The sequence below is a fragment of the Megalops cyprinoides genome, chromosome 16 (assembly GCF_013368585.1).
Source record: "Megalops cyprinoides isolate fMegCyp1 chromosome 16, fMegCyp1.pri, whole genome shotgun sequence".
Taxonomy (NCBI): domain Eukaryota; kingdom Metazoa; phylum Chordata; class Actinopteri; order Elopiformes; family Megalopidae; genus Megalops; species Megalops cyprinoides.
Genome location: NC_050598.1, coordinates 31,906,552 through 31,929,051, shown reverse-complemented (window position 1 = coordinate 31,929,051; position 22,500 = coordinate 31,906,552). Strand labels below are relative to the sequence as shown.

General features: G+C 50.4%; 1 protein-coding gene across 2 annotated transcripts in view; it reads left to right on the top strand.

Annotated features, from left to right (window-relative positions):
* pcdh1b (protocadherin 1b) overlaps positions 1 to 22,500 on the top strand; it is a 146,008-nt gene that overhangs the window by 101,593 nt on the left and 21,915 nt on the right. The window contains exon 5 of one of the 2 annotated variants that reach the window (XM_036548702.1): positions 20,996 to 21,216. The exons of the other annotated variant lie outside the window; for it this stretch is intronic. Coding sequence (XP_036404595.1) covers positions 20,996 to 21,051 — 56 coding nt within the window. The 3' untranslated portion in view covers positions 21,052 to 21,216. Of the gene's footprint in view, positions 1 to 20,995; positions 21,217 to 22,500 lie in introns of those variants that run through there. 2 annotated transcript variants of the gene reach the window in all.

The following is a 22,500-nucleotide window of genomic DNA, read 5'->3' as shown; positions in this document are numbered from 1 at the left end:
GGAAATTGGAGAAAATATGCATCATTTGTGGTTACATATGTATATCAGCGTGAATGTATATGCATAGCATATGACTCACGCATTGAGCAGATCTATAATGAGTGAGAGTAAGAGAGTGAGACACCTGACATCTGTTAGCAGCCGGGCGCTGGGAATGAAAAAGTTGCTTATTAATTCTATGGTTTCTGCCTCGCAGATTTAGAGTGTGGAGTGGCGGCTGCCGGGCACTGTGGGTAATTGCTGGGCCTTGCACCAGCGTGGCGTCATAAATAAAGGCTGGCAGGGGCTGGAGCGCAGTTACAGATAATTACGCGCCTCTCCTGTCGTCAGGATGCAGCCCTCCCAATTTAGCGTGATGAGCGGTGCGCCTCAGCCGGCCGCCGCCCCCCGCCCCGCTGTAATCATGTCGCTCCGCAGGGAGAGCCGTCTCTGAGGCGGGGGGGAGGGGGGCAGGGGGCAGGCACCCCCCCGATAATCATAATAAAGGTCATTAAACTTGCAGTAACGTCCTCGTAAAGGGAGGGTGGCTCAGTGCGCACCCTAACGCAACAGAGACTGTGAGTCACAACGTCAGTGTGCAGCCCCCCCCGCCCGGTGGCGTCGTGTGCCACCTCTGGGAGACGTTCTGCACCCGCCCCAGTTCTGTGTGCGTTGCTGATCAAAAGAGGACTGCGTTGAAACCCCCCCCCCCCCCCGCTAAACCCCCGATAAGCTCATCAGAAGTGTGGGCGGGGCTTATGATAATGCTTCAGACAAACAAATGATCATGAGAATTTCTCCTTTTCTTTTTTTTTAGTTTTTGTTTTTGAAAAGAGCTGGAGTCAGAGCATCTGTGCTGTTGTCAGGGCCGATTGCTCAAATGCTGTGTAGCAGCGGGGTCCACAAAATTCCTATTACGGCTTCCTTTCCTGAATAAATGGCCTCCTTCAGACCGGGGCCTCTCAGCCTGTTTGCCCTGATCCAGCAGATATCAGGGAACCAAATTCAATCATTTCTGTTTTAAATGAGCAAACAGCATTTTACCCAATCTGCGTCCCAGAGTCAGCCTGCAGTTTGTTTGACTTGTTTGGGCTTGTAAACATGGAATTCTTCTGGCCATCAGAGAGGATGCGGGTTATTTTGCTTTTTACTCCCTCGTTTGAAGTGGAGGCTGATGCTTTGTGACCGTTAAGAATGTGGTTGAAGTTCAGGTTTTGTTGTTGTTGTCATTCTGCGTGCTGCATGTCAGACTTCTTAAAGTATGCCAACATGAAACTTAACCAGTTCCGTGGAGTTTCCTGTGTGGTTTTGCCTGAGAAAGAAAAAGAGCGTTTCCGTGTTCTGAACACAGCACCGTATTTAGACATTGGAAGTGCTGCTGGGCCTTTTTATTTGCGGAGACGTGCATTGTTTGTGACTGGGGGGGGGGGGGGGGGGGGCAAGGTGCTGAGGCAACGATGACAGTTTGTTTTTAACGGGCTGTTACACTTCCACGCCGTTAACTTCCTCAGCTGTGCAGCTTCTGCAGAACGGGAGTCATTTAAAGAAACGTGAATAAACTGAGACTTCACTGATGATTGGGGGAGGGGGGGTGGGAAAAAAGGAGGTGTACCATCCAAGTCAGCCGTAACAATATGTGGTCTCTGAGAGGGAACATTCATCTTTTCCAACCAAACCAGCATGGTGTACCCTTGCTGTTCTGGGATCAGCCCTCTGACTTCTGTCTTGACCTCAGCCCACACACGCACCCCCTCAGAGAGGAGAGGAAATTGCGAGGGGTTGGGGGGCGGGGGGGTCTGGATGGTGGGAGAGGAAGGGGAGAGCCCCAGCATGGAGCGCGCAGTGATTAATCAAAGCTGCACTCTGTGGCGTGTAACTGTTCCCACAGAACCTCCACGCCCACTGCAGCCCTCAAACTGAGCATGCGTCCGCTCTCACGGCAACCCCACCCCCTCCTTTACTCCAGTTCAGATCCAGCTTCATCATCGATAAAACATTCATGTTTAGTTTCATAACGAAGAAAAGTGGAGATTCAGACACAAACAGCACAGGCACCTACTGTAGCCTACCCGCCTGAACCCTCAGCCCTGCCCACACAGACATGACCTGCACGCACAAACCCGGTTGCCACGCCTCTCTGTCCCTCCCAGTAACGTGGGAATGTTTTGGTGTGTATTGGTGGTCATTAGTTAAATAGATTTTGAGAAATGTATACAGGAAGTGCATCTCTATTTAACAGGAAGTGCATCTCCGTTTCACAGGAGGTGCATCTCCATTTCACAGGAGGTGCATCTCCGTTTCACACAGGAAGTGCGTCTCTGTTTCAGCAGGCTGACACTGACAGTGACACCACGGACTCGGCTCTCTGGGGATCCAGGATTTGAAGGATGTGCTTGCCTGTTCCGTGGCAAGGCTGTGGGCTCCGAGTCTCTTCCTGTCTCTTGCTGTCGTGAGCGTTACACACCAGGACTGTTTATTATTCCTGCTCGGGGGAGTGGGAGCCGGAGCTTTGGCTGTGTGCCGTCATGTTTCAGAACCTCCGACCCCCCCCCCCCCCCACGGTCCCTGTGCGTCCCGGGGGGGGTGGCTGAGGGTGCGCAGGGAGTGAGCAGCAATGATGGACCCTGCCAGGGCCTCTGCTCCAGGGAGTCCTGCAGCTGTCAGCCGCTCAAAGACACCCGTGTCCCCCGGGACCGCAGAGGGGGACACCTCTGTCTGTAACTGATGCCCTGTCAAATGCGCTTAAACACACACACACACACACACACACACGCACAGATCTACACAGATACAGTGCAAATGCTCACACACATACATACACAGTCAAATCCTGGGCCACAGGCGAGACTCATTCTGCAGGTCCTGGGGGGGGGGGGCTGTTTGAGATCAGACTGTGGGAGGGGGAGTGAGGGTGTGTGTGCATGTTGGGGGGGGGGCATCACTGGGCAATGGTGGGTAATGAGTTGGGAGATTTTGTGTTTTTGTTTGGTGGAGGATGAAAGGGCCGTGCTGTGGGTGAGTGAGTGGTGCTGGTCCACAGACGGAGCGGGTGTTTAACGAGCGCACAGGCTGACTCACACTCAGGAGGGGGGGGCTGTGAGCTGACCTTTTCAGGTCAAAGGGTGCTGAGACGTTTGTCAGGGCAAATAAATGCATTCGTTGATGACACAATTAAAAGAAAACATTCCACTAGCAAGCACCGTTTCACTAACAGCGTGGCTTAACATTAACATTAATCAGTAACTTTAATTTTACACAAGCAAGCACCGAAACTAAACTAGCGAGTTATTGTAACCATACTGACTTTTGGTAAAAACAAAGCTGGTCCCTACAGTTCTCATATGATGATGATGATGATGATTGTTGTTGTTATTATTCGTGTTGTTGATGTTGTTGTGGTGTTGTTGTGGTTATGTCACGCTGTTATGTGGTTTAGTTTAGCATGAGCGTTTCATTGGTGTTGTTCATGCTGCTTGTTCTTCAGACCACAGCAGCAGAGGCAGGCGGAGTGAGGGAGCGTTTCGGTCTCCTGTGAGCCCCGGTCTGGGAGCACAGCGGAGGGAGGGAGCGTTTCGGCCTGGGAGTGTAGCAGAGTGCTGTGGTCCTCATGCCATCTCCAGGGCGTATGCTGAGCAGCTAATCCTGTTAACTACAGCCACTCCACCCCCTTCCCACACACACACACACACACACACACACACACACACACACACACACACACACACAGAAACACACACTCACACAGTCAAACACAGGACCGCCCACTCTGGTTTTGATTGACATGCTGAAAGTGAGGAGAGTGGGTTCACTTGCCATAATGATGGACCGTGCTGGTGCTGGAGCGCAGCAGCGGGTTCTGTGGTTTTGGGAATGTTTGAGTTTGTGTGAATGCCCTTCGGCTTGGCTGCGACTGCAGCTAGCTCTCTGCGTCTGGCAGGCAGCAGGATTTATTTAGCCTTCTGTTGTTGTTTGTTTTGTGCTTATCTGGGGTGGCCCGCTGCACTCCTGTCAAGCTGGGGGTCGAGGGAGGAAGGAGCACCATCTCCTGCCCCCTGCTGCCAGCGCATTTAAAGCGCTAAATTGCACCCACAGTGACAGGGTGGAGATGGATATGTTGGAGGCGGGAGCAGACTGAGGTCTCAACTTGCTCTCTGGCGCGGGGGAGGGTGGGGTGCAGAGTCACGTCATGCCCCCATTTTCGGCTCTTCCTCAGCTACGGGTACGAGCACCTGCAATTATTTCACCCCATTGATTCTTCACTGTTTCCTGGTCTCCCGAGTCCTTCTGCAGCACAAAGCCTGTCAGAGCACAGGAGAGGAGCTGAAACCAGCCTCCACACACACACACACACACTCTCACACACACACACACACACACACATACACACACACACACACACACACACACACATACACACACACTCATACACACTCATGCACACTCTCTCTCACACACACACACACACACACACACACACACATACTCTCACACACACACACACACACGCACTGTGTAGCATAAAACATATCTGTATATTATTTTTTTAGTCCTTATTATTACTATTATTGTGTGTCTTGAAAATGAGGCTGTGAGGTGTTTAGGGCTGAGTGTGGGTTTTATATCATAGGTTATACTCTATCAGCCTTGAGGGAGAAAACGCAATGGAAGGTTGAACAGCTCTAGCAGTCTCCTCCGTTGCTGTGGGGCATTTTCGGGTCTTCACCCTTTGGGAATGAAGGCACCAATGATACAGCTACAGTCGTCTTTTATGCTACTGTTGGATTTGTTGCCAAGGACAGAACCACAATCACAACACAAGGAACACAAACACAGTCAGCATGCCAGAAGCACAGTCTCAATTAGCAAGACTCGGCCATGTTCGAGCATTTGACTCAACAGGCTCGTTTAACACACAACAGGAACGAGAAGCGTTGACCCCGAGATTGCTGTGGCTGGGCAGAATCTCCATTTCGCTGAATTCAATCAAGGAGCGTTTGCCCATAATTGTTTAGCGCTCATTACAAGAGTGCTTCTGCCTGCCAGCACGGATGCCTTTCTGCGGACGGAGGTAACGGTCAGGGGTTTCAGCGGATTCTGCTCTGACGCCTTAGGAAAGCCGGGTTGTTTGATGGCCCTGGCGTTTCTGCAGAGGAAGACGTTTTAAATCTTCACCTGCCCAGACAGGAGCTCCCGGCTGCGGAGTGATCGTCCCGAAATCCTCCCGGCACTCTCTGCCAGCATGACCGCAGATACTGCAGCGCAAACGAGGAGAAATTCAAGACATTTTTTAAGAGCCTGGAAATAGCAAGAGAAGCATATTTCTCCCCATTGATATCCAAGCCTTTTTTCCCCTCCCAGCCTAATCACAAACTTTAAATTTATCCCACCTTCCCCCAGTCGCACTGCAGTTGGTGCTGTGCCGTCTCACTCGGTTATAATTGCACTGTTCCACTGAAAGCAGACGCTGTCATTTCTTCTGTGGAAAATAACCAAACTACAACGGCACGAAGAGAAAAGCACACGGCAGCAGCAAAGGCAGGATAATGCCGTGAAAGCCGCCACTGTGCGGGGCTCCCCGATGGCTGTCCTGAGAGCAAACCCCTGTGAAATGGATGATCGCTTTTTGCATTAATGGAAATGTGCGAACTCCAGGGTCTGGCTTCATCAGCTGGTCACTTCAGTGGCAAGAACTAAAATGATTTTTTTTGTTTGTTTGTTTTTCCACTTTTTTTGTTTAATGATTCTGCATTGCAATTTCCAGTCTTGGAGACGAATAAAGACCAGCAAATAAGGCACTTTTTTTGCTTTTGGTGGGGAAACAGGCTCATGAATTTCAGCCATTTTCCCCCGTTTGGCCTGCAGGCTAATTGTCCAATGAGACACTGCATGTGTGGGCGAAAACTGAAGGTGCACTGTGGTGGACTGGGGCATGTTGTTGGCAGGGGATGTTGCGTGTGAGAGAGAGGAGGTAGGAGGACGGGGTTGGTAGAGGGGTTGGTTTGCACTCATCAAAGCGCCTGTTCACTCAGCTGGAGGTGAGCTCTGTTTCAGACGGCCCCGGCGCAGGTCTGATCTTTCCCTACGGGACTCTAATGGGATTTAGGGTCTGGGAGAGACAGGGACGGCACAGAAGCCGGGAGCTAATCCGACTTGACCCAAAGTAATCCACTGTTTGCCGGGTCTTAGAGTAACGATCCCCCCTCTGTTAAAGGTAATGTTTCCTCTACTGGGTGTTGTCAGAGGCGAGACCTTACAGCATGCTGAGATTTCAATTGAACAGACTGAGTGTGTGTGTGTGTGTATATGTGAGTGTGTGTTTGTGTGTATATCAATATGTAGGTGTGTGTGTATGTGTGAATGTGTGTGAAAGAATGAATGTGTGTTTTGTATATATCTGTGTTTGTGTGTGTGTGTGTGTGTGTGTGTGTGTGTCTGTGCAGACATCATGATTCAGGGCTGGTGAAGGAGTCAGGGCATACCGGCATCCGTGTCTGTGCAGTGCACACACTGAAAGCATCGATCAGCTCTGATTAAGTGTGGGCTCTTTATGGAGTTCAAGTGGAGTGTAAATGGCAGAGGAGGCGGTCTGAGTCCTTCCAGCCCGGATCAGTGATGCAGATGACTGCTACAGGCATGTGGGTTGGAGTTAATGGCCTTCTGTGTAAGGCACTGCACTCTACAAGCTGCGGTCACGGTGGTTGCCGTGACCACGAAGGATGCCCGTCTGTGGTCTGTGTGGGGAGGGGCTTTATGACATCACAGGAGAGGCACAGTGCTTATTGGATACATTCGTTACTGGGCACCTTCTACAGGCATTAAGCCGCCCCCATCAGATCTGCACACCACATACACTCTCATGGCTGACCACAAGGAGCACATGGCCGGAGCAGCAGGCAGTTAAAGTCTTTCGCTGAGTTCACCAGGTCTCTGCCAGACACACACGCATTCACGCATACACAAACACACACGCACACATATGCACACGCATGCTTACACAGTGACATACGCTCGGGCATGTGCATACACACTCACACACACGGAGCCAGACATGCAGACATACACACACAAACACACACACACACGCACACACACACACACACACCTACATGCATGTTTACACAGTGATGCATGCTCAGGCAGGCACACACGCACGCACACACACGCACATACCCATGTGAAAACAGACACGTATGCACAGGCTGTATGGGTTGTATGTGTCAGGCAGGAGGCTAGAAGAGTGCAGCACTCTGTCGGGAGGGGGGTGCAGGTAGGGCAGGTAGGGGGTGAACCCCGTGCTGCACGGGGGAGGCCTCCATCAGGGCTCCTGTCTGTCAGTGCGGGGCGGTTCCTCACTGCTTCTGTCTGCTGCTCTCTGCTCCTCTCCTCTCCTCCTCTCTGCTCCTCTCCTCCTCTCCTCCTCTCCCCTCTCTGCTCCTCTCCTCCTCTCCTCCTCTTTGCTCCTCTCCTCCTCTCCTCCTCTCTGCTCCTCTCCTCCACTCCCCTCTCTGCTCCTCTCCTCTCTCCTCCTCTCTGCTTCTCTCCCCTCTCTGCTCCTCTCTTCCTCTCTGCTCCTCTCTCCTCTCTGCTCCTCTCTGCTCCTCTCTTCCTCTCCCCCTCTCTGCTCCTCTCTGCTCCTCTCTTCCTCTCTCCTCCTCTCTCCTCCTCTCCTCCTCCTCTCCTCCTCCCTGCTCCTCTCCTCCTCTCTTCCTCCCTGCTCCTCTCTGCTCCTCTCCGTGAGGGAACCCAGCGTTTCATCTCCGCGACAGCCCCATGGGGTACGCTTTCATCTCCGCATGTTTCAGTCACACACAGTCACGCTAACATTCGATATTAAAATGTCACATGTGTGTAGGAGCCCCCAGTGCATGTGTGCACACGTGTCTGAACCGAAGCTCTCTCACACTCTCACACTCACACACACACACTCACACTCACTCACTCACACTCTCAGGGCTTTAAATCTATAATGTATGGATCTTTTTCCCCTTTGCAGACTTGGATAGACATTAAAAACAAAACTTGCTCCTTTTTTAAAAAAAGAGGCTGTTTGAATCCACCAAAATGTAGGGTGGCTTTTGTGGGCCGATTGCAGTGGGGAGTGGGGGGGGCCACCAGGGGGGTTTAGCCTGGTTACAGACTGTTTGTTATCAGCGGAAGCACTAAAGCCTATTATTAGGGTCTGTACAGATACGAGGAGGTGGGGGGGGTGGATTTGGCTGACCTGGGGCACTCCAGCAGGTACACAGTTAAAGAGCAGCCTTTCAGGAGCTTACACCCCCCCCCCCCCACCCCCCCAGAGGGTAATCCTGTACGGCTGAGACCATGGAAGGAGATTGTTAGCAGGGGATAGACCTAATTAAAATGCGATTTGCACTACAAGGAGCTTATGGAGAAAGCCTGCATTTTAAGAGCAACTAAAAAATGGATTAAAAAAAAGCTTTTCTTTTTTTCTCCGTCGACTCAACCCCCCCTGCCACCCTCCCCTTCCAAGCCCCCATCAGAGTGGGAGTTTTCTGGCAGAACGCTGAACCAAGGGACAAGCACAGAAGATTGCAGTCAAAGCATTGTCAATCAGTCTTTCAGAGGAGAGAGAGGGAGCAAGAGGGAGAGATAGAGAGAGAGAGAGAGAGAGAGAGAGAGAGAGACTCCAGGCCTGTCTAATGGTCTGTAGCTTGCATCAGTAGAGTTGACTGCACGGTGCCTTGGTTGTAGACGGTTAAATACTACAGTGTAGTGTATACTGCTCTCTGTAGCGGTGTTGTTGTAAAGGTAAGGCTGTGCATTGCACCACTGGTGTTTGGAGAATGTAGCTTCATTACTCTTTCCAAAGACTTTTGACTCTAGTCAGCCATTATGGGATTCCTGAAGCTTCAGTCTTTCACCAGGAGTGTTAAGTTTGGCCTGTGATGTGTAATTGAGGCCCTGGCATAGGTGTAAGGTCATGACCTGCACCACTGCTATTGGCTGAGTAAGATTGAAGGCCACGCCCCTTCATGACTGAGTCCACTGTCAAAATAACCCATACACCCTTCGCAATATGCTGCAATCTCACTGCGTGGAATCTGACCACTTTCCAAATGTGCAACAGCACAAAGGAGTTTTCAGTCCTGCATCTCTCCGTCAATCACATATTTTCTGCCCCGTGACCCCTTCCACCATCCTGTCTGCATGACCTCTGACCTTCGACCCTGAGCCTGCCCCAGCCATCTTTGTGACAGACCAGTGACACACGCCGTGAATTGAGCAGACAGAGCTGGTCAGTGCACTGAGCAGACAGAGCGTTGAAACGTGGCGTCTTCGCTGTCTGGTCTTTAAGCCTGGTCCTTCCAGCTGGGCCAGCCAGCAGTATGCACCGTTCTCTTTGCCTTTTTCCCCAAAAAGGGTCAGTTAGAAAGAGAGAGGGAGAGACAGAGAAGAAGGAAGGGAGGAAGAGAGAGAGGCTGGTGTTCTATTCCTACGAGAGGTTATTTAACAGGCCTTAGGGCAAGGCCTTCTCCCCTGTCTCTCTGTCTCTCTCTCTCTCTCTCTTTCCCTTCCTTTTTCTCTCTTTCTTGTCTCTCCCATCTCTGATTAAGGGCTTTGGGAGGGAAGGAGCTGCCCTCTCTGCCTCTCTGTTGCTCCAGGCTCTCTCCTTGAAAGGGTAGGTAGAGGCAGCATTTTGCAGTGATATTTGATCCTGATGTTAGGCCGTCTGTAGCTATTGATTGCCATGGCATTTGTGTTGGGGGGCAGGATAAGGATGAGTGTGGGAGTGATACCTCTTTCCACTTTGGGTTTGTTTTACCTCAAGGTAACATAGCGAGCTGTGATTTCTCTCTCGCCCTGTCTCTCCCTTTCTCTCCCTCTCTCTCTCTCTGTCTCCTTCCCCCTGTCAGTTTCTCTCTATCACCTTCTCTCTTCCTCTCTCTCCCTCTCTCTCTCCCTCTCTATCTCCCTCTCACTCTTTCCCTCTCTATTTTGCTCCCTCTCTCTCACCTTCCCACCTGGCGTCGTTTCTGTGCACTTTGCACGTAGGATCGTGCAGTAGAGGGGAGATATGCAGGTATCGAGCTGAGCTGGAGGAGCAGAGAAACGCAATAGCCACAGAAATTCTGCTAACACTCCCTTCAATGGCTGCAGTCCTGCATCATTTGCATCAGACCAGGAAAGGCTTTATCAGTAAAATGTTGGCCACATATTCTTTCATTCTTATGTTGGCTGAAGTGTCATTTTACTGTTATCACAGAAGCATGATGGTGTATAACCTGGCACAAGGCCAAGAGCCCTTAATATATTGACAGACATTTTTCTCCCTGGATAAATCACTTACGATTAACAGGATAGAAGTAATGGAAAAACTAGGCAACCGACAATAAGTGCTGATAAATAAATATGGAATATTTTAAAGAAGAATGTGTTTATTGAGATCCCGTAAAGGATGGGGGTTGTCTTCTTTTACCAGCCAGTAACGGATTGAAAACCATGTAAAGGATAGTGTCATGTGGCCTGTGATGTCACAATGGTGTTGGCCAAACAAAATGGCCAGTTTTTCTCCTCCCGTGTTCCCAGCCAGTCCTGGCTGGCCTCTCTGCGGGGGTGTTGGAGGGAGGGTAGGTTGAGGCCATATGTGCTGCTCTGGATGCTTCTCTTGTGGAGGCTTGCAGCTGCACTGTCTGTAATTAGCGTTACTGCTGGTGTGGGAAAATGCATTAAATTGAAGCATATGGCCCATGCACTGTGCTGCAGTGTGTCAAATCCACTTAGAGATCAGTGGATCAGTGGAATTACATGGAGCATTCGTGCGCCTGCGTGTTTTTCCTTTATTTATTTATTTATATATTTATTTGGTGTGGGAGATATAATAAAGCCCTTGTAACAATAAATGTAGTGTGATCTCCCTGTAGCTGAGGTGGGCTGGGAGGTTTTGGCTGACTGCGGCAAAGCACCGGCCGACAGCGTGGTGCGGTAACGTCTCAATAGCGCAGTCAGGACCTGCGTTCTCACTCGCAGTCTCTGCCTGTGGGGCGCCACAGCACCCCCTACTGACCTCTGCGGCTCCTGCAGCCGAAACCTGAGCTCCGTTCATGGGGCGTAACGCTGGGAGATCTCTGCAACTGGGAGGGGGTGCTCGGTCTCCGTCTCCCCAAACCTCTCTGTGACGGGGAACAAGGCTTGCGCTCTCAGCAACCGCAGGGGATTGTGGGAGATTTAGGGTTAGGCTTTTTTTGCGGAGGCCTCCCTCCAGACACCAGGGAGCACAGAGAGGTTTAATCGCATGAGACGGGCGGACACAGGATTAGCCGGAGACTCGTGGAGTTTAAGCATGCCTCGCAATCTCTTTTCATCCAAGACGATCTCTCCCACTGAGAGAGCAGCATGTGGGACTGGAACCCACGGGCAGGTTCCAGGGGTGGACATGACTCTCCCAACGAGCAGGGTTTTTTTAATAGATGTGGCTTTATCTGTTTTTATCTCCCAATATGGAGTAAATAAATATACCCACGCAAATGGGTTCAAAAATACTTGTTTTGCATTATATCTAGCTGTAAGAGGACAGAAATCCCACTCAGTACTCTTACATGGGGGGAGGCGGGGCTTGCTGCACAGGGGGCGGAGCTGGGCCTGTATCAGGGTCAGCGTGTCCTCCACTCAGCAGAGGGCTCCTGTGTTTTAAGGCATTTCAGCACAGTTTCAGGGGTTCTGGGGACAGTGTGAGAGGAGGGGACAGTTGGTACACGCTACGCTGTGACAGAGGGGGTTACTGGCTGCCTCTGGCTCCTCCCACGGTAACTGGTTGGCACAGTAACCGGCCCCAATCGAAGTTGCGGAATGCAGTGCTGTGTGTGGAACGCCTTGCCACGCACCCCCTCATGTGACCCAGCACACAGTCACACACAAACAGATGTGCGCATATTTATAGACGCCTCGCTAATTGGCGTCACCCAATTAACCATGCAGCTGAGAGCAGGCGAACCGTGACACATTTCACCGGGTAGAGCGCGTGGGACCGGTGGTCACAGAGCTGTAGGACCCCCATCTCAGGGCTGCCCCCCCCCCCCCCCCCCCCCCCTCCAGTGCTGCGAACAAAACGCAGAGCAATTGGCATGTCTGACAGACTCATGCGGGTCACTTTCCTACCACTGTCTCTCCCTCTCTCTCATTATTCTTTTTCTCTCCCCTTTCCTCTAACCCTCTTTCACAATTCCCCTCTCTCTCCTCTTTCTCCTGTTCTCCATGCCCTCTTTCTCTGTTTCTCTGGTGGTGACAGTGACCTGCTCTCGGTGACAGGCAGACAGGGCCAGGGACCCCTCCAGGAGAGGGTGGAACGGTTTTCCGTGCCGTTGGATTGGTTGGAAAGGGTGTGGTGAGAGCAGGGAGAGTCGTGCTGGGTATGGCATTTGGAGTGCGAGTGAGAGTGAAACTCGGACGGAGCCGCTGGTGCGGGGCCGAGCAGAACCCTCCCCCCCCCCGCCCTCCTTCCTCAGGCCAGCTGGCACGGCGTTGGGTGATTCTCTGCAGCTGCCCGGCGTGCCGCGTGGCGTCTGGCTACCTGCAGGCCTGGCCGCGCTGCCGGGCACGTGTCACACCGCGCTCCCGTTACTCCGCCCGCCCCTCCGCTCGAGCCCCGCCCCTCCACCGCGCCACGCAGAGCCGCGAGGAGCAGCGCTGCCTTCGAAGACTCCTCCGTCCTCCGCCGTGTCTCTGAGCCGAGGAACGGAGCACTGATGTGGCAGAAACAGCGGGATGGAGGAGCTGCACGGCCCTGATTCACAGACTCACTGCCAGACTGTCTGCATGAACATCGCATGTCACAGATTCCCAACTTAAAGAGCTACGGGAACACAGCGTTTCAGAGACCTGTCGCACGGCGCTAATGTATTTCCATAACATTTTCTCGAAGCAAAGGAAGACCCAGCTGACTGTATGTGTAATGTATTCTGTGAGAACCCGCTCTCCCCGTGAATCACCGGAGAAAGCCACAAGCAGGTCCTGTGTTCGCTGGGCGGAAAGGACTCTGCATGGAGGTGCATTTCTGCAGGGCTGGGGGGGGGGGGGGGGGGGTAGGTGGTGGCCTTCAGTGCTGGGGGGCCAGCATGTGTCACTGCAGTGTGACATTCCTCACGGGAGGAAATTCACTTCAGGGGTCACGTGGGGTCAGTGGAGCAGGACTCTCATCCAGAGGGGGATTCTCTGCGCGTGGCTGGACACACTCACACACTCACAGATACACACAGACACACACACGCATACACATTGAACTCAGTCATCTAACTGCCCTAGCTGGGACGACACCTAGTGCTCACTTACTGAATGTGCAGTAGATGCATGTGCACTTACTGAGTGTGTACCACCTGAATGTCCGCTCAGCTGTGCACTTCCTGAACGGGCACTGCTAACTGAGAATGCATTACGCAGAGATTGAGGATAGTTCATAAGCTGTGTGTGTGTGTGTGTGTGTTTGAGTGAGCATGTGCATGCCTATCTGAGTGTATGGGTTGGTGTGTGTGTGTGTGTGTGTGCATGTCTGTGTGTTTTAGGGTGTGTATACTGTGACACACGACTGGCTCATATCTGTGTCTTTGTAAAAGAGGAAATCATTTGATCGCAGTGGTGAAATGTCCTTGTGTTCATACGGGAACCAGGAGCTGGGGCCTCCCTCCTGCCCTCCTGTCTGTGTGGCAGGAGTGGCTGTAATCAGCAAGGCACACAGCTCCTCTGAGAGGGAGGTCAGCTGGCGAAGGTCAGAGGTGCGATGTTTAATGGGGCGAGGGGTCCGGGGGGGGGGCGCAGTGAAAGGGTGTGGGGTGGGTCAGGGAGGGGGGCGCAGGGCAGGGGTGTGAGGAGAGCACCTCCTTACAAGGACTTATGGGGGGGTGCAGTTGGCATGAAGGCTGAGTTTCCATGCAGCGAGGGGTAGAACGAGAAGCCCTTGCTGTATCTGTAAGACCACGCCCCATCGCTGGGCGGGAATGCTGTCTTTTTAGCTTCTGCTTTATCTGCAGCTCTTAGACAGCCGGTGATACCCCAATATCAAACGGTCCTCTTAACCTTTTTTTCACATGGATTTAACTTCAGTTTCCTGTCTACTTAAGTCCTCACTGTCCCATCAGAAAGTATATGCAGGCTGGTGTGCTATCCGTGTTTGGAGAGGATAGCGAAGTCCCCTCACTCTGAAAACGCTACTTTATCTTCAAATAAGTTTTTTTTTTTTTTTTATGTGTCATTCTTTTTTTCTTTTTAAAAATATATATTTTGTTTTTTATGTTTTTTTGCCTCTCTTTGATATGCATTGCTGGTGTGTATTAATCCTTCTGTGCAGTAAAGTAGATCATGGCTGGGTGAGTGTGCTGTTTACCTGTTTGTGTCAGGGAGGCATCGTTGCTGTGTGCCACAGTGCCCTGAGGAACATCCTCTGTGGGGTACAGAGGTTAAACGCTACCCCCTCACCTGCACGGTCCCGCATGCAGCCATATTGATCAGAGGAAGCTCCATGTTCCTTTTACAATTGTCACATCCACGGATCGAATGGTCATTACATTCACACTAAGGAAAATCAAAGCCGTGTGTGTGTGTGTGTGTGTCCGTGCGTGCATGCGTGTGTGCGTGCATGCACGTGTGAATGTGTGTGTGTGCGCGTGTGTGAATCGCCGCTTCTCTCTGGCTTCTTCTCGTGATGGATGGGCAGACGTTTTTGGTGTGGCTGCTGCAGACTAACCCCACCCCGTCCTCTGGGGGGCGCCCCGCAGTGCCTTTGATGGCAGAGGAACAATTGGAGGGAGCTGAGCAGCTACACCCCCGTACCCCCCCCTCACCCGGGACAGATCATAACAAAAGGCGTTCCTGCTGGTCGCCCCGGACTCCACCGATGGAACCAAAACTGGCTCATATCCCACCGTGCAGACAATATGTTTCACTCGGAGGGGGAGAAAGAGGGGAAGGAGACAGAGAGAAAGGGTGAGAGTGGACGAAGGGAAGGAGGCAGAGAGGGGAGGAAGGAGGGCTTTAACTGCAAACTGCCATTTTTTTCTGAACAAGAAAATGGCTTTGTGTAGAACGTTGTTCTCTTGATTCTTAATTTCACAGTTTTTCCCAAACTGGAAAAAGATTAGGTTTTCACAGTTTCCTTTTTTTCTGCTGAACTCATTTTACACTGTGAACAGTAGGAGAGTAGAGGAATGGTAGGAGAAAAGGAGGGGGAGAGACAGAGAGAGAGAGAGAGAGAGAGATGCTGGAGATAGTGTAGGAGTCAGAGAGACAGAGATGGAGAGTGAGAGAGGAGAAAGAAAGCAATAGCTAGAAAATGTGGAAAAACTCCTTTGTGATAAAGGGCTAGTTTCTTTTTCCATTACCTTTGGTACAGCGTTTTAATTTTCTAAATGGGACCGCACACTCTGTCTTCTCACAGAAGCATTAGCTGTTTCTATCTCCTGTTTCTGCTTACTGAGGGCCACCTCAGGACAAAAGCAGGAAAACGTGCTGGGGAGGAGACGGAGTCAGGGAACCACAATGGGGCCCTAATATGTGCTGTTAAACGGAGGAAGCGGAGAATGGCTGTTCAGAACTCTGACGCATAGAGGCGGACTAAGCTAGGAGCCAAAATGGCTGATTGGAACCCTGACCCATAGAGGGGGACTAAGTTAGGAGCCAAAATGGCTGATTGGAACCCTGACCCATAGAGGGGATCTAAGCTAGGAGCCAAAATGGCTGATCAGAACCCTGACCCGTAGAGGGAGGCTAATGCAGGAGCCAAAGAAGGCAGGCTAATATGCAGCAGGTTTCGCAGCAGCAGGGAAGGAGAGCACATTTTCAAATAAATTAGTGACAAATGAAGGGTGAGGAGATGTTTGACGGGTGTCTTCCAAGAGCCAAAGCCAGTGGGGACATGGCGGCGCGTAACGCAAACAAGCAAAAAAAAAAGAAGAAGAATCCATCATCTTTTATACCATCACCGTCGCAAACAAACGCAGGAGACACTTTAATTCTCCCCTTGAAAGACGGTGCGTGAAAAAAGCCGCGCATATGAAATTCTTATTATCATGATATTGACAGACAGCAGGCATTATTTATTGAGGGTATGAATTTTTATTTATGTATTTTTTCCCCACCTAAACAACAAAAAGAGATGAAAATTTATGAGACGTAATTCATCATCTTGGTGCCATTGTGAACATGCGAGGAGCACAGTGTTTGAAGAATAAGCCAATGCCGTGCTGCAGGAGATTAAAAGCCTTGCATATGTGAAAATGGAATTTCTACATGCAGTATCCTCAGCAGATCGTTGTTCTGTAAAAAAAAAAAAAAAAAAAGCAAAAGAATATCTACATCCAGGCGCTCTGCAGAAAACTGTAGCGAAGGCTGCTGGCAGAAGACAGCGGCATGGAGAGGATGCAGGAGCAGGAATGCTTTTGTGAGTTTGGCTTTCAGAGAGGCGTGGGATTACCGGCCGGAGCTCTCTCTCCTCCATTGACGGGCGCTAATGTGCTTTTGATAAGGGGTGCCGGCTGTGGTGCGCGTCTGCTCACCGCGGATCCTTCCTGTCGCCTTTATTTTTGCTCTCACGGCGCAGCCAAAGAGCGTCACGGCTCCGCCTTCCATCTCCGTCCACACCTTGCCTCCGCCAGCGGCCTCAGACACGCTGGCCTGCTGCAAATGCAGCGTACAGCCTACACCCTCAGCTGCCTCGGGTGTGCATGTGGTCTACACCTTCAGCTGCCTCGGGTGTGCATGTGGTCTACACCTTCAGCTGCCTCGGGTGTGCATGTGGTCTACACCCTCAGCTGTCTTGGGTGTGCACGTGGTCTACACCTTCAGCTGCCTCGGGTGTGCATGTGGTCTATGCCCTCTATCTGCACCTCCAGCTCCCTTGTACCTACGCACAGTCTCTACCTTAAACCACCCTGTACCTATACACAGTCTACATCTTCAGATGTCTTGTGTCCCTATGCACCATCATCTGTATTTATTACATCATGTCTTTACCCCCTATTGACAGTTCCCACCCGTAATGGTATACATGAAGTATATCCCCCCTGGCTTGTTTTTAGCTGTGTAGTAATTCACTGATCTGCTCGAGGGTGGCTCAGTCAGTAAGGACACTCTTGAGTGTAGGCCAAATGCTGTAGCCATCAAATTGCTAGTCTTGGCTGTCGGTAGCCAGTTTTGATTGACAGTCTGGAGCGGCTCTGTGTCGCAGGGGTAGCTCAGTGCTGCGCCAGCACACTCTAACTATTCCACTTACACCTGTACTTTACTGGGATGTCATGAGTGAGGGATGCACCCGACTCTCCTTCAGTGACCTCTAAGTGTGCTGTGGGATATATAGTGTGTATATTCATCTTCCTAGCAGTCTTCAATTCAAATGTCAGAGGTTTCTTTTTGGGATGTTACTGGAATATAAGCGACCTTAGCTGGTCTCAGTTCACTGTACCTAATTGGCTCAGTTCATAATATTACATATCCATTCTATGTGGCAGTGCTTCTTACCACAAACTTTCTTTGTCACATTCTTTTTTTCTTTTTTAAACTCATTTTATAAGTTTTATAAGGTTGTAGATTATAGGGTTTTTCCACTCATGACTGATTCTTTGACCAGAATAAAAATCTCAGTTTAATAGCAGTGATAATAAAATATGGGGCAAGAAAAATGGAGGAATTAAGAGACTATATTGAATTATTTGCTTAATGCATGATTGGAGTCAAGTGATGATCTCCGATGGAAGTCACAAGGACATTTGTGTAACTGTAGGCTGTAGGCGGAACACAAGTAGGCTGCTTGTGAAAAAGGTACTGTGCCCCCTCCTCGACCTTTCACTGTTACACATAGGAGGGGGCACAGTACCCTTTTCACAAGCAGCCTACTTGTGTTCCGCCCATCATAACACTTTTTAAAAAAAATCTATACTGCGTCTAAAACGGAGTAATTTCCATTTTCCGGCTGCTGGTGATCATGGTTTACATGAGAGTTTCTACTTGGGCTAACCGGGTGAAGATGGCCCCTTGCTTTCTTTTAGATATTATATTATCATTAGTAGCAGATAGTCATATGCTGTGTTTATCTTGCCTCTTTTGCCTGGAGTTACATTGTAATATTGTCATTTAGCAGATGCTTTTATCCAGAGAGACTTACATAGGTTATGATTTTATCCATCTATACAGCTGGGTATTTACTGAGGCAATTTTGGCTTAAGTAGCTTGCTTAAGAGTACAGCAGTGCCCTAATGGGAAATCGAACCAGCAGCCTTTCGGGTAATGAGCCCCTTGTAAGGTGCCATGTGTTGCACATGCAGATTCCAGGTGTTCAGGCTGTAGAGCGTGTGATTGGCCAGCCTCAGGGCTGTATTGATTCTGCTGAGTGTTACAGCCAGGCCACAGCGGGTGCAACTGTGCCGTTCCAGCATCAGGGAGGAGGGGTCAGCGGCCCCATCGCCACGGAGACCTGGCGGGGCGGGAGACCTGACCGCCTCAATCTGGCAGGGACAGGGCGTAATTAGGAAGCGTTGTCACGGGGAGGAGAGCAGGCGGACCCGCCTGGAGGTAACCTTTCGGAGGAGGCGTTGGCTGAGTACCTCCACAGGCAGAGTGTCTCATTAACCCAGATGCTGGAGCATAGGGAGGGGGCGGGGGGGTGACGGGGGGGGGGGGGGGGGGGGGGGTTCTGCTCTCAGACAGATGTCGAGGATGCAGAGGGGAGGGCCACGATCACTGTGATTATGTAAAGCAGATTGTCCGTGACCCTCCCCCTGCCACACCCCCCCCTCATCTGCTGCACCTCATTAAACCCCCCCCCCCGATCTCCCCACCCCCTGCAGCACGTGCCCCTCCCACCGCACAGTGAGCTGTCCCAAAACCGGACGCACCGGAGCAAAACTAAAACGGCAGCGACCTTTGGAGCGCTGTCCTTTCGTCCGGAACGTCCGGGAGAGATCAGGCCCGGGGCCGAGCCGGACCCTCATTAAGAACGCCGCGTCACGCGGCGGCCCAAGGACACGGGAAACACAGGAGGAGCATCTGCCGCTCCTGCCAGGTGTGCACGAAACACCCGCCCCTTCCCCAAACCCAGAAACAAAGAGCTGCACACACCAGCACATCCGCCGCCACCGCCCAGTCGCCCTAATGCCAGAGTGCCGCACTGTGTGTGTGTATTAGCATACGGGTCATTTTGTCATCATGTTTTCACTAGCGCTGCACTCGTGAGTGTGTTTACGTGAATATTCAGAAGTATTCATGGGTTTATGTTTACTACAGTCCTTGAAACAATACCGCAGTGTGTGACCATACCGTGATGTGTGTGAGTTTTATACGCTGCAGCCAGATTACATGTAAAAGCGATGATAAAACGCCGATATTGCAGCACTCTGCAGTGACGATGTGGTGGCTGACCCCCCCCCAGTGAGGGCACTGAGGGCTCCTCGGCGAGGGTGTGTCTGCTCCAGCGTGCTGCTGCAGACGCAGGAGATGCACGCTTGTTTGCGCTGATGTGCACTGGAGTAGAACAGACATCACCTGAATTCACAGATCAGTGAAAGTGGTGAACTGATCTCAGCCTGGGTGACTGGTCTTCACTGTAATGACCTTCCCATAAGCACAGCCCTGGCACAGTTCTCAGACCAGTCTGCTCGTCCTGGTCACATGACCTGGTGCTCAGCCCTGTACTGTGTGAGCCAGTTAGCAACTGTTACTGTTACAATGTTGCACCTTGACAGAATTACTGCCTCACGGCTTCACAGCATGGCAGTGCTGCTGTATTACAGGGTAGGAATACTACAGTTTTACGACATTACAGCTGCACAGCATTGCAGCCTTGAAGCATCACAGTGTTACTGTGTTACAGGGTCCCAGTATTACAGTGTTAGAGCATTACAGAGTAACATTACAAGGTCGGTTTTACAGCACTACAGGGTCAGTGCATCACAGTGTTACAGCACTGAGTATTACGGTGTTTATATTAATGTGGTTTCACTAGAGCACTGATTCTCAGTCCTGCTCCTGGGGCCCCCCTGCTCCGCACGTTTTCCATCTTTCCCTGCTCTACCTACCTGACTGAACTCATCAGTGGCACTTTTGATTAGCTGAGCACACCTGATTTAATCAAGAGCATCACACTAATTTCAATCAGGTGTGTTTGGAGCAAGGACAGACAGAAGATACGCAGGGCAGGGGGGCTCCAGGAGTAGGATTGAGAAACGCTGCGCTAGAGTGTCCAGTACAGTAATAATGACAATAATAGCACAGTGAGTCAGGATCTCCGTTTTAGCCTCTCACCCTTATGACAGTAGCTATTGTCTCCTTTCCTTCGGCCATAGTGACCTGAGGGTTTGATGGCCCCAGCAGACACGAGTCCAGGCTAGACAGCTAGCAAAATGGTCCAGCTTTACAACTTTTCAAGTACTGTAATATGTGCTCTTGTTAACTAATATGTAGTTCTCTCCTCCAGTGTCTGTATTTTTAATTCACATGTAGCTGGTAAGTAAGATTGCACAAAAGTTTCCAGTTCCAGTGTGAATGAAATGGAAACAAAATGTGTCCCTCTCCCGCAAAGCGAAGTGTCAGTGTGGTGGTCGTGTAAAATGTTTACTTAATTTTAATAAATTAGCCGGAAATTGCACCGTTTTCACGGCTACTTCCTCCTTGGTCCGTTCCACAGTCACGCCCACTTCAGCCTAATGTAGCGTAGCCACGCCCTGGCCACATCGAGTACTAGGAGCCCAACAGGCCCCAGACTGATCAGCTCTCAGCCCCAGACCAGACAGTGCTGACCACATGAGCAACAGCCTTTTAGCACAGCCACCATGCACCTGTAGCTGAAAGTGGCCCAAGGAAACAAGATGTGTTTGGCCTGAGAGAAGCATCAGTCTTTACACTCTGTCACTAATTGCATATATATATATTTTTTTGTTTTAAGATATTTCTTTTTCTTTTGAGATTTTTTTGTAGATTTTTTCATTTTTCCTTTTTTGTTATCTTTAGAGCTCCTTTTTTGCATGGAATGTCTTACGTTCCGTTGTGCAAGTGGTAAGCCGTGTCTGTCCTCTTGTAGGTGCAGTATCGGGCGCTGATCAAGAGAAGGGGGCCGGCCAAAAAAGACTGCCTTAAAAAAAAAGTCTTTTTTTTCTTCTTTCTTTTTTTCCAAATATGCCCATAAATTTTGATCCGAGTGCAATCGCTTCTTCTCCGCTGCAGTTCACAGGACCTCTCTCTCCACACTCTGCTTGCGGTGTAATCTGTGTTACCGCTCCATGTTTGTTAAATATAAGCCAGAGCTGCACCATTTCATTGTGGAAATAAAAATGTGTTTTTTTTTTTTTTTTTTAAAGCTCATGAGGACGATTAAAAAAACGAAGGCAGACAGACAGACGGCCGCAGCCTCTTTCCTGAGCACGAGCTCTGCGCTCGTGGCAGCCTCTTTCCTTTCTCTTCTCCAAAGCACATTTTTCAGGAGAGACACTGCGGACACCACGGCCTTCCCCTTGCGGACGTAATCGTGTTTCGTACGGATCCGTTTCTGTTGACTGGATTACCCGTCTTTTCAGACTTTTTGCTGTTTTTGTGTTTTGTTTTTTCCCTGGGCTTCTTGTGCTGGTGTCTGGTTGGGCGAGTCCTCGGGAAGCCTCTGGCGCGGGGAGGGCTGCACTCTGCAGTCGGACTTTGTAGTGTTTTTGCTCTCTCTCTCTCTCAGTCACTCTGTGGAGGGGACTTCCCCGAGTGGCAGGCTGTGTAATCAGCAGTTGTTGGCAGGTAGGTTTTATGCTCTCTCTTGTGCGAGGTCCTGAGTCTTCACAAGCAGAGAGAAAAGTAGTATTGATCAGTTAATCATGTTCTGTAACCTTAGAAGGAATTGTGCAATGGTTAGCCTTCCGCTAGGTTCTCCTTATTTCCCCCTTGAATAAACTCACTGGCTTAGAGAGAAGCCACACGTTTGAACCAAATGATCTCCTCCTGTTCTTTTGACGGATTTCACAGTGGACCTAGTTTTCAACGATACTGCAGTAAAGCGCTTGCTCGAGGAAAAAACAACCGTTAAGAACACAAAGGAAGCATGCAGAACAGGCATAGTCTGGACAGACAGATCAGGAAATCAGATTGACAGAGACAGTATGTCTGATTGTCCACTTCCTAGGAGTGGCTTCACATGCTCACGCGCTAGGGAAACAAATACTTAGGCTGGATTCAAGAATAATTAGAATAGTTCTGTGCTGATGAGTACCAGTTAGACTTAGACTTTACGCATCCTTCCAAAGGAGACTTTTGTATTTATGTACCTAATTTAAAGCATAGTTATAACTGAATATAAGGTATGTTTATGAAACACAGGCATTTGCTGGGACGTTGGGTCTCCCCCAGAAAAGTTGCGATTTTGTTTGTTTGTCTGGTATGCGACTGGCTGCTGCTGGTGTGCTGTGATTCATGTATCCTTATACTAGTGAGAGGTGTACCTATGCCTACGTGGAAGTACTAAGGAGTTACCTGTGAATGTAATTTGTATTCAATCATTTTTTGATATAATAAAGAGAGATGTAAAACAGAAAAAAGATGTCCTCTTCT